The sequence below is a fragment of the Miscanthus floridulus genome, unplaced genomic scaffold (genome assembly GCF_019320115.1).
Source record: "Miscanthus floridulus cultivar M001 unplaced genomic scaffold, ASM1932011v1 os_2050_1_2, whole genome shotgun sequence".
Lineage (NCBI taxonomy): Eukaryota > Viridiplantae > Streptophyta > Magnoliopsida > Poales > Poaceae > Miscanthus > Miscanthus floridulus.
This window is the reverse complement of record NW_027098069.1, coordinates 20,672-31,856: the sequence shown is the minus strand read 5'-3', so window position 1 is coordinate 31,856 and position 11,185 is coordinate 20,672. Positions and strand designations below refer to the sequence as shown.

At 41.2% G+C, this 11,185-nt stretch overlaps 1 protein-coding gene across 2 annotated transcripts; it reads left to right on the top strand.

Annotated features, from left to right (window-relative positions):
- Positions 1-276: 276 nt before the first annotated feature.
- Positions 277-10,481, top strand: LOC136534567 (villin-2-like). Of its 2 annotated transcripts, XM_066526978.1 has the most exons (24): positions 278-555; positions 3,006-3,117; positions 3,253-3,352; positions 3,450-3,518; positions 3,598-3,834; positions 3,915-4,092; positions 4,177-4,309; positions 5,082-5,241; positions 5,324-5,480; positions 5,552-5,655; positions 5,758-5,916; positions 6,141-6,209; positions 6,289-6,357; positions 6,501-6,638; positions 6,814-6,942; positions 7,338-7,488; positions 7,654-7,664; positions 7,748-7,888; positions 7,985-8,110; positions 8,250-8,306; positions 8,546-8,644; positions 8,811-9,051; positions 9,377-9,633; positions 9,971-10,481. In XM_066526978.1, the coding sequence occupies exons 2-24, from the start codon at positions 3,065-3,067 to the stop codon at positions 10,082-10,084; spliced, it is 2,952 nt and encodes a 983-aa protein (XP_066383075.1). In that variant the 5' UTR covers positions 278-555; positions 3,006-3,064; the 3' UTR covers positions 10,085-10,481. The 2 variants fall into 2 exon arrangements, with proteins under 2 accessions (XP_066383076.1, XP_066383075.1); XM_066526979.1 differs by lacking the exon at positions 9,971-10,481 and having other exon boundaries at positions 277-555; positions 9,286-9,588.
- The last annotated feature ends 704 nt before the right edge of the window (positions 10,482-11,185 follow it).

Below are 11,185 nucleotides of genomic sequence, written 5' to 3'. Positions count from 1 at the left end.
ATTCAAATTCTAGGACGAGAGATTAGAGTGTTTCGCCGCATGTTTTGACTTTTTGAGCGTGGCTAAACACGCATGTGCTTGGAGGAGCGGATCGGTGAACGAAATTTGAAAAGCAGGCAAAGGTCCCTGCCGCCCTGGTCGGTGGGTGGCCGGTGGTCCGTCGGCCGTACGTATCCTGCTACGTAGACGAGCCGGGGGCCGCGCCGCGCCGCGCCGAGCCAGCAGTGCCGTCCCCTTCCATATCATCGCCTCCGCTCCGCTGCCCCTATTTACGCTGCCACTCTGTTCCAGGTGGCTCCTCCTCCCTCTCTCTCCCCTTCCCCCCCTGCCCGTCCGGCCTCTCCGCCTGTGCGGGTGACCGCTGTCTCTGATCCACATCCACTGATCAGTGGCCTCGCCTCCCCGCGTTCCGCTCCCCACTTCCTGATCCCGCGATCGGCGGGGCGCCCGCCTCTCTCTCTCTCTCTCTCTCTCTCCCCGCGAGCGCAGCAGATCCGGCGACGCCGCAGGCCCTCCGCCGGCTGCCCGCCCGCCCGCCCGACGATCTAGATCCAGGTATTTCGTCTGTTCTCTCTCCCTCGCTCTCACCTCAATTCCGCAGCTCCCGCTGGCGTCCTCGCGGTGTTAGATCCGTCCGCCCGCCTCGGGGTCTGGTTGCTTTTCTCCTTTCGCTAGTTTATTCGATGGCATAGCTCCCGCGGACGAATTGCTTCTCGAGACGACTGGCCTGTTTCCTATGAGTCCTGGAATGAAATCCAATCCAATCCGTTTTGGATTCATCCATTTTGTTGCCAATTTGTTTGACGTGTGCTGGAGTGCTGCGATCGCCTTGGTAATTGGTACACTCTCCAAGTTTTTTTTTGGACTGTCTCAAGCTTAACACCACTGTTAGCTGTCCATCGTGTTGTCTTGCTGGAAGAAAAATCTCATGATCCGGCCGGCAGCTGCGAGCACCTTGCACTCGTATACAAAGCGGATCGTGTGATCGGCATCAACATTTGACTCTGCCCATCACCACGAGCAATCGCTGTCTGTATTATAGGTAGGGGAAATACTGAAGTGCTCTGCAGACCTTGTTGCTACTCTAGCGGGATGTTTGTTTTTTTCAAGGCTGGTGGAAGGCTGCCAAGGAGCCAAAGCCAAGAGTGACACGTTCCCCAGCGTCGGTATCCGGCCAAGCATATAGTACCAGCTATGAACATGGTGACAAGAAGACCATGGATATAGTGCTTCTTAGAGGAACAAGCTGGGTTTTCTTACACGTAGGCTGTTGGTTACAGCAGAGGTTTTGGGTCTTGCAGACTGTCTGTTTGGGACTGCTAAACTCACACTTAGGCAACTCTTTGTACTAGTAACTTGAATTATGAGCAGCTATAGATAATACATCTAGTGTTGATGAAAAGGGATACAAAACATCGCCTACTTCCGATAGCATGCATTTGGATCAGCCCAAGCACTCGCTATCCACTTCCTACTAATTGTGTAAGGGCAATAGTAAAAAAAAAAAAAATCAGTGCTGCCTACCATTTTCACAGAGTTTTATTTTACCATTTTTTAGTCTATTAGCACTAACTTGAACCCATATTTTAAGAATGAGCAAGAAGTCACTTAATCTAGACACCAAAATACAAAAAACACTTGTAACTTAATCAAATTCACTTGTAGACACTTAATGTAGACACCTGCTCCAATCACGCTGTCTGCACACTTGGTATGAAGTATGAACATTTCTCAGCCCAGTCTACTACATTTGAGCAAAGCAATACCAACACCATGGTTGTACGACAGGGTGAACAATTTAGATAACCGAGACTGAAAACCTGAGAGCAAAGACCAAACTGACCAAAGAGGTAAATGTTTGATTGAGCCAAGTGATAAGCACTTGTAAAGGACCTGACTGATGTAGATAGAAATTAGTTGACATCAAAAGGAAACTAATGTATAAATTAGCGAAAGAATTGAAATCGATACCTTAATTACGTAGCTGAGGTTACAAGCAGAGGCAAATCTTAAAACAAAGGGTAGCACCATAGCACCACTTGCTCACATAGACGTTACCATGCTTAAGAAATGTCTTAATATACTATTATGGTAACACACGTGGCCTGTCATGAAAAGTGCTTTGCTTTGAGGTAGGGATGAAAACGGAAACGGAACATATCGTTTACCAGGGCTTATTATTGAAGGTTTATCACGATCTTGGGAAAAATGGAAATGGAAACAGAAACAGCAAACATGGAAAAATGGAAATGGAAACAGAAACAGAAACAACACACATGTAAACCGTTTTAGCGATTTACCATTTTGGTACGGAACACACCTGTCGACCGTTTTTTGCCTATATATATTCCACACTCCCATATTCTTGTGCTATTTTAACATATCAGTTTACATGTGTGTTCAGCTTGTATGGGTAGTAAAGCATGTTTGTTAGTTTAAAAAAAATAAAAACAGTAAAGCATGCTTGAAGACTTGGCTTACCATTCCTATGCATGCTGTTTTTGTACTACGACTACCGACCAATATTTGTTTCTGACGATATCATTTTCGATTTGTTTCTGAAAAAAAAATGAAAACAGAACAAACAGTTTTGATCCCTACTTAGAGGAATTAGGTTGAGGTACAAGGCTTCTGTTCGATGGTTGGATTTGGAGATGATTGGGCAAAGATAAATCTGAAATCTCACTCAGTTAATTTTAGAGCTATATCTAGCTCAATATGTAATTCTGAATCTCTTCCATACCTTGTGCATTATACATTTATACTCCCCCATTCCTAATTATAGTTCAGTTTAGCTTTGCCCTAAGTTAAACTTCTCTAACTTCGATATCTATAGAATATGTTACCTGCCTTATTTGTAATTGGTATTTTGGTTTAATATTTTCCTTTTTTTAATTTTTGGCTTAATCAAACACACTTTATATTTTCAATGTAAACTGATTGCTTTATTGTTTTTTCCATTCTCAACATATGGTGTGTCTCTAATATTCATTACACTTGTACAGGGGAACCATCTGCTATCATTTTGTTTTCTTCAAAGTAATCCAAGAAAAGTTGCTTCCAGATGTCAACTGCAAAAGTGTTAGATCCTGCTTTTCAAGGGGCTGGCCAAAAAGTGTATCCTTTCACATGTTTGTCTGTCTATTCTGGTTCTCTTCTGAGAAACTGATAGATTTTTTTTTTTCATTTTACTCGAGCTTGCAAATTTAGTACATGTTTATAAATGTATATGTATCCCTTAGCATAATTTAGTGGGACAGAAATATGGCGGATTGAAGATTTTAAGCCAGTTGCGCTACCAAAATCTGATTATGGTAAATTCTACTGTGGAGATTCATACATAGTTCTGCAGGTGCCTGCTTGCCCTTTATTCTTGTATCCCATAAAACAACTTCGATTTTTCCATTCATAAGACAAAAAGTTGTGAGCTATTTCTGTTTCATTTGTAGACGACCTGTACTAAAGGTGGTGCCTATCTATACGATATCCACTTCTGGATTGGGAAAGATTCGAGTCAAGTACACACTTGTGAACTTAAATTCTGCGTTATTACATGTGCTAGTTCTAGCCTTCCTTGTGACTATGTGTCTATTGCAGGATGAAGCTGGGACTGCAGCCATCAAGACAGTTGAACTCGATGCCATCCTTGGGGGTCGTGCAATCCAACATAGGGAACTCCAGGGTTATGAATCTGACAAATTCTTGTCATACTTCAAGCCTTGCATTATACCTTTGGAGGGTGGTTTCGCCTCTGGGTTCAAAAAGCCTGAAGAGGAGAAGTTTGAAACACGGTTGTATATTTGCAGAGGGAAGAGAGCTATTCGGGTTAAAGAGGTATGGGAGATTCACTCCCTTTACTGCACATCATTTACAATTTCAGCTCAATAATTGCGGATGCTGCCTTCTTTGTTCAGGTTCCCTTTGCTCGGTCATCATTAAACCATGATGATGTGTTTGTCTTAGATACTGAAAATAAGATATACCAGTTTAATGGTGCTAACTCCAATATCCAAGAAAGGGCCAAAGCGTTGGAAGTAATCCAACATTTAAAGGAGAAGTACCATGGGGGTGTTTGCGATGTTGCGATCGTTGGTGAGGGATATATGATATTTGGACTGGCAATTTTGTCATCCGCCTTTTTTCTCTATCTCTATTCTTATGGGTCTTTTATGCCAGATGATGGGAAATTACAAGCAGAGTCAGACTCTGGTGAATTCTGGGTCCTTTTTGGAGGTTTTGCACCAATTGGGAAAAAAACTGTGAGTGATGATGATGTTGTACTTGAAACTACAGCACCAAAGCTGTACAGGTATTTCCTATGACAATCATCGTTATGAAAATCATGTGGTAGGTGATTGATCCAAAATTATTTGGATTAATAATTCTCTTCTAGTACTATACAGATAAAAGTTACAGCAATGAAAGACTTAAATTTTTTTAAATCTTGATCAACTGCTGTAAATTATATGAATGCTTAGTTTCTGCTGTTTCCCCTGCAATAGTACCTCTTACATATAAATAGGCTTCTACTTGGTCTTTGAGACCAATTGGTGTATCTAAGATACCTGTAGATGTTTTGTGGCTTAGCAGCTTGGCATTGCTTTGGTTTAATCTGCGCTTGTGTCTTACTACTTTTGAAATATTACCTACTTTGAGCTTGTGGGGCCATGAAAACAAAATCTTCGTAGAATTAAAAAAGTTTTTCCTTTAATCGCAAAGTTTTACAGTGTGAGGATTGCATAGTAGCCGCAAACTGGGAAGTGGCTGTACCCTGTATTCTTTGCTAAATGCTTTTATTTTTATTCTGCACTGCTAAGTTCAATTGTAACAGTTGCAGCACCAATCAATGTTGGAAGCAATATCCACATGTAAGAATATGTCTAATGAGCCCATTCCGTGGCTAAATATATTTCTGTGTTCCATGCCCATATATATGAAAATGTTTAGTGAGTCCATGCTATTGCTGAGTATATTTCTGTGGTCTACCATGCCCCTACTGATTCTATCATGTTTTAAGTTCTTTATGTCCCCATAGTGTCTTCTGTGTTTTACAGTTACATTATGAAATGTTCTTCATGCAGCATCAATGATGGCCAATTGAAGCTGGAGGAAACAGCTCTTACAAAAGCTGTGCTTGAAAATACCAAATGTTTCTTACTTGACTGTGGGGCTGAAATATATGTATGGGTTGGCCGGGTAACACAAATGGAGGATAGAAAATCTGCCACTAAAGCAGTTGAGGTGAATTCTTGAACTAATTTTCTTTTCTCACCCTTTTCCCCATTTCTTGTAGTTAACACTTTCATGGTTTTCTCTTCTGCAGGAATTCCTTATTAATCAAAAGCGTCCAAAGACAACGAGGGTAACTCAAGTGATTCAAGGTTATGAGAGTCATGCTTTCAAGTCCAAGTTTGAATCATGGCCAGTGGGTAATGCTGCTGGGAGCCCTGGCGCAGAAGAAGGGCGGGGAAAAGTTGCAGGTATGTCATTCAATTATGAGGATATTGAAAGCTCCCTTTTGTATGCTGATAATAATTTTGTATCTTCTCAGCTTTATTGAAGCAACAAGGTGTTGATCTCAAGGGAGCTGCAAAAAGCACCACTCCAGTAAATGAGGAAGTTCCTCCTTTGCTTGAAGGCGGTGGAAAGCTTGAGGTTGCATTGATCAATATTCCTTTTTATGAGCTGAGTTGTTTATTGAACAAGTAAACATACAAGACATCTATATACATACCTTGCTAAACAAAATTGTAACAGGTATGGTGCGTTGATGGCAATGCTAAGACTGCCCTGCCAAAAGAGGATATTGGAAAGTTTTACAGTGGAGACTGTTATATCATTCTCTATACATATCATTCGGGCGACAAGAAAGAAGAATACTATCTCAGCTACTGGATTGGGAAGGATAGCTTGGTGGTATTGCATGTTGCTGCACTTGCTCTTTTTTTGTCTTAATTAAATTGTTTCGGCATCCTGTCTTCTACCTTTGTGCTTAATTAAAATTTCTCACTTTGCTTAGCTGTTGGCATAAATTCTCTTGAATTTACTTTGCACTTGTTCTTGTCCTTTTATAGAATTAACTCCCTGCGCCTGTACAGCTGAGCCTGATCTATATTACTGTTTTGGCGTTTGCTTTGCAGGACGATCAAGTGTCAGCATCTCAAATAACTAACACAGTGTGGAATTCATTGAAAGGACGGCCAGTTCTGGTGCTGCATTTTATTTCAGATGTGCCTACAATATTTGTTCACAAGAGACGACTTTGAGTTATTTATAGCTATTTTGTAGGGCCGTATATACCAAGGGAAGGAGCCACCACAATTTGTTGCTCTTTTCCAGCCCTTGGTTATCATGAAGGTACACATGTTAAGACTACCAAACATATTTTTTTGCTTCCATTATTTTATTTTATTTTTCAGTAATGGATTTGTAGCTCACCTTTGTATGCGATCTAAATAATATATATGCATAATATGTTTCTGGCAAAATAAATTATGTAGGGTGGAATTGGATCTGGGTACAAGAAGCTCATAGATGAAAAGGGTGTGACGGGTGAAACTTATACTACTGAAGGCATAGCTCTAATTCGAGTATCTGGGACATCTATCCACAACAGCAAGACTCTTCAAGTTGATGCGGTACTACCTAGCTCTTTCTACTAGATGTCGATGGTTTTTTTTCTCTTGAAGGCTCTTTGATTAAATACAATGTGCTAGTCGTGTGGTGTGGTATTTTAGAATAGATTGGTTCAACATTTACTACCAGTGAAACTCAGTTTCTTATCCTTTGAGCTGATCGGTTATTGTTTTATAGGTGGCAACGTCTTTAAGCTCAATGGAGTGTTTTGTACTGCAATCTGGAAACACTATGTTTACATGGTTTGGCAATTCTAGCACATATGAGCAACAGCAGTGGGCAGCAAAAGTTGCTGAATTTTTGAAGGTATGAGGGCACCTTTAGACAGCTTTAAGCCAATCAATTAAAATTTCTAGCACTTTTTAAGTTCTATAAATCAATTGAGGTTTTTCCTCTTGTTCAATATCCGCTTCTGTGTATGAGTGCACCCTTTGGTGTTCTGCCGGTGCTTTAGCGCTCCAAGAGTTGCTCTTGAGGTCACTTGCCCTGGTCAACTAAACCTTTTATTTAACTGAGGGGCTATTGGTGGTCGCTTTTTTTTTGTTTTGTGTGGTGCCTTTTTTTTGTGTTTTTTGGGGTCTGGAAAAGGCACTTAGCCTCTTTTCTTTGTATTTCTATCTTAATGAAATGACATGCAGTTCTCCTGCGTAGTTCGAGAAAAAAAATCCGCTTCTAACATTTGAATATTTCCAATCTTACAGCCTGGCGTTGCAGTGAAGCACTGCAAGGAGGGGACAGAGAGTTCTGCTTTCTGGTTTGCACTTGGAGGAAAACAGAGTTATACAAATAAAAATGCTCCTCAGGATATTATTACTAGAGAGCCTCACTTGTATGCATTCTCATTCAAGAACGGTCAGTTGCTGTAAACTTTTGTACATACTTTCTTGCAGTTGTATATCAGTATGGAGTTTCTGTTTCCTTTCATTCATTTTTGAGATATCTATATTATACAAGTTTCTGGCCTAATTATCATTATTGCTCGGTTTTGTTTATGCTACGATCATCGTCATTGACCAGGGAGACTGGAGGTCGGTCCTCTTACACTTGCTCTTCTTAGATCTATATTTTGTTTTGCAAAATTCAGGGTATCTGATTTTATGAGCTTATTCAGGTTACTGAGATCTTCAACTTTTCCCAAGATGATTTGTTAACTGAAGACATGATGATACTGGACACACATGGTGAGGTTTTCATTTGGATTGGTCAGTGCGTAGAATCAAAAGAGAAACAGAAAGCATTTGATATCGGCCAGGTATCAACTGAAGCCCTGACCTTATTCAAGTGGTCAATTCCTGTTTGCTGTTGTACTACCGTTATTCTGTATGCGTAACAACTACTTCTCCCCCAGAAATACGTGGAGCATGCAAATTCTATTGAAGATCTTTCTCCATATGTACCACTATATAAAGTCATGGAAGGGAACGAGCCATGCTTCTTCAAGACGTACTTCTCTTGGGATAACACAAAATCTTTGGTATGATCTTGGTTATCTCATTCTGTTTTATTATGCTTTTGCTGTTCTATCTGATATTAGTCATAAAAAATATTAGTCGATTTTATTTTCTTGTTATAATCTGCATCATGTTTACTAATAAGTTTCATACTTTACACAGGTTCATGGAAATTCCTTCCAGAAGAAACTCTCTCTACTTTTTGGATTGCGTTCTGAGGTAAACCTGAGATTTTAGGTTTGAGTTATATATTGAAAACACACATGCATATATGCATGGTTTTCTTTAATGAGTTTTTTGGATGTTCTCAAGTCAGTTGCTAAGTTGTTTTTATAAGATGGATTTGATATTTGCATGAATAACTATTTCTTGAACTGTAGAAAGGTTACATTGAACCATTATTTGGAAATGCAAATACATGTTAAGCTAGTACAATCTTTACATCAGTCCTTTTGTAGGGTGCACCTAGGAGCTCTGGTAATGGTGGACCAACTCAGAGGGCATCTGCATTAGCGGCTCTATCATCCGCATTCAATCCATCGTCTCAACAAAGGCTGGTAGGTTTGAAACCGTTGATTTGACTTCTCACAAAAATGTCTACATTTGGTCTAAAAGAATGATGCATTCTTGAAGAAAACATTGATGTAACTATCTCACAAAAATGTCTACATTTTGTATAAAACAAAACATCGATGTAACTACCTACTTGATCCTTCTTTTCAGTCTAATGAGAGGCCTAAAAGCACAGGCGATGGACCAACTCAGCGTGCCTCAGCACTGGCTGCCTTATCTAATGCATTCAATGCATCCTTAAAACCCAACAAAACACCACCTCCATCTCGCTCAGGTCAAGGTTCTCAAAGAGCAGCTGCCGTAGCTGCACTATCCTCTGTGCTGACTGCTGAGCAATCTGGGTCATCAGAAAATCTTCGAGCAAAAGCTAGCAGCACAGCTGATAAGACTGGTAGAGCTGCACCTTCCTTTTCAATTTATCATTCGTTAAAGAATAGCCAGGCTAATGTACGGGGCCAAAAGTTTCTTACTTTCTTTGAATTTTCTAATTTGTATTCTTTTCCAGCTGTATTCCTCGTTTCTTCAAAATATTTTCTTTATAGTTTTGGCTTTTTTTTTTCTTTGCAACTGTAACCTTGGAGTCATGTCGATTTGATTTTGTTGGTACACCTTGCCTTTTTTGTAGTCATGGCTAATGGAATGTACATAGATGAAGTCCACTACCGTTTTGCTGGCCTATTTATCACTTCAAAGTTTGACAACTTTGATCAATGCAGATGTCGACAGGGTTGTCATAACTCCAGCTGGGCCATCTGGTCCATCTTCTCCTCAGTCTGAAGCTGGGGAGTCCAATGTGTTTCACCAGGAAAAAGATGCTGCAGAAGATGGGGCACCATCTGGCACAGATGGAGCAGTGGCTGAGGCCCCATTGGAAGAAACAACAGAGAATGTTGGTGAAGCGACATTTAGCTATGACCGCTTGATATCCAAATCTACCGATCCAGTTCGTGGGATAGATTACAAACGTAGAGAGGTTTGTTCCCTTCATCCATCCCCCATTTTCTCCTTAAAGCGGTAAATTTTGTCTAGTGACTTCGCGATGTGAATAGTTATGGAGTTATTTCTTGGTTCCATGCATCCATAAGTAACCACAGCCTTTCGCCTGCGGCTAGATTGCTTGCTTCTGTTATATTGATGCATTTGGTTCGATTGGTTCTCTTTGAACAACTCCTTTTCATATTTATCCACACATATATTCTTTTATTGCTCTTTTAGCCATGTCTATTCATGTTCGAGTTTGCTTAAAGAGAGGTTTACATTGAACCGTGCTGGGCCAATTTTATTGAATTATTACTCTATTGATTCTGCAGGCATACCTATCAGATAGTGAATTCCAAACTGTTTTTGGCATGACTAAGGATGCATTCTACCAACAGCCAAATTGGAAGCAAGAACTACAGAAGCGAAAAGCAGATCTCTTCTAAAGAGAACAAGCCTTGTTTCTAGTGTCTGCTACAAAATGTGTCGTGAATGGTCGGTCCCATGGGAGTAAGTCAATTAATTATTGTTGGTCATTTCTGAGGACGGGCTACTGGTGGCTTTGCTCGGTTGGTTTTTTGCAACCAATTTTATAGGTCAATTCTTTTATTTGTACATGGCCTGAGTTGTGCTGCTTGCGAGGTCCTAAGATGCTCATAGCTTGCTTTGTGACTGTCCATATGTGTATATCGTTTTTTTCATCAGTTTGTTACGTATGGGCATTTTCTGGTAGGTTACCATTGTAGTCATTCAGATGTATTGCACACGAAATATTTGTGCTATCCGTTTGCTGTTGACGGTTGGCAGTTGTTTGGGATTTGAACACTTGGTTGAATTTCTCCATTTTTGTGTGGCCTTGCATTTTTTCCCCTTTCTTTCCATAGATGTACTCCAAGCAACATGCATTGTTGTCATTTGCGAAGAGAACATAGATTTGTCTAGTGTGTGGCTCAGGAGTTGTAAGGGCGTGGAAAAGTGGAACTAGACCAGATTATGATGATTGTTATCTTCTATCAGCAAATATTTTGATGGTACAAACCAATAGTCCTGTCCATTTCAAACTCATCCAACTCATTTTAAAACAAAACTAGTAGAAATTTAAAGGTAAAAACAAGACAACTCTTGTGTAATATAAACTAGTGTGGTTGTCCTGCTGATAATGGTGCGACACGTACTTGTGCGAGACGGAGGACCGGTCCTCCGATCCATATCATAGGCCACCACCATCCCCTGTTCGGTTCGGTATCGAAGAGGAAGATGACGTTGCCGTGCGGATGGATCGCGGCAACGTTGTAGTACCTCCTCGTAAACATCGTCTCCCCGAACCGATCGACCGCGCAGGCGGAGGCGCAGTGCACCAGTGTCCACCGACCGGCGTCGCCGCGGTGGCGGCGAGGGTCGAGAGCGTAGACGGACAGGGAGGGGGAGCCCGGCATCGTGTGCACGTAGAGCATCCGCTCCCGTGACCGGCCGTCGGGGAGAGCCGTCGAGGTAGGCTGCCTGGCCGTCTCATGCGGCGGCCCCGACGACGTCCGAAAAAACCCGGC

What these genes read in the sequence shown, in the direction of transcription:
- LOC136534567 (XM_066526978.1), top strand. Translation starts at nt 3,065, where the DNA reads ATGTCAACTGCAAAAGTGTTAGATCCTGCTTTTCAAGGGGCTGGCCAA. An exon ending in AGCCCTTGGTTATCATGAAG is followed by an intron (nt 6,358 to 6,500) that starts GTACACATGTTA and finishes TAAATTATGTAG; the next exon opens with GGTGGAATTGGATCTGGGTA. An exon ending in AAGTTGCTGAATTTTTGAAG is followed by an intron (nt 6,943 to 7,337) that starts GTATGAGGGCAC and finishes CCAATCTTACAG; the next exon opens with CCTGGCGTTGCAGTGAAGCA.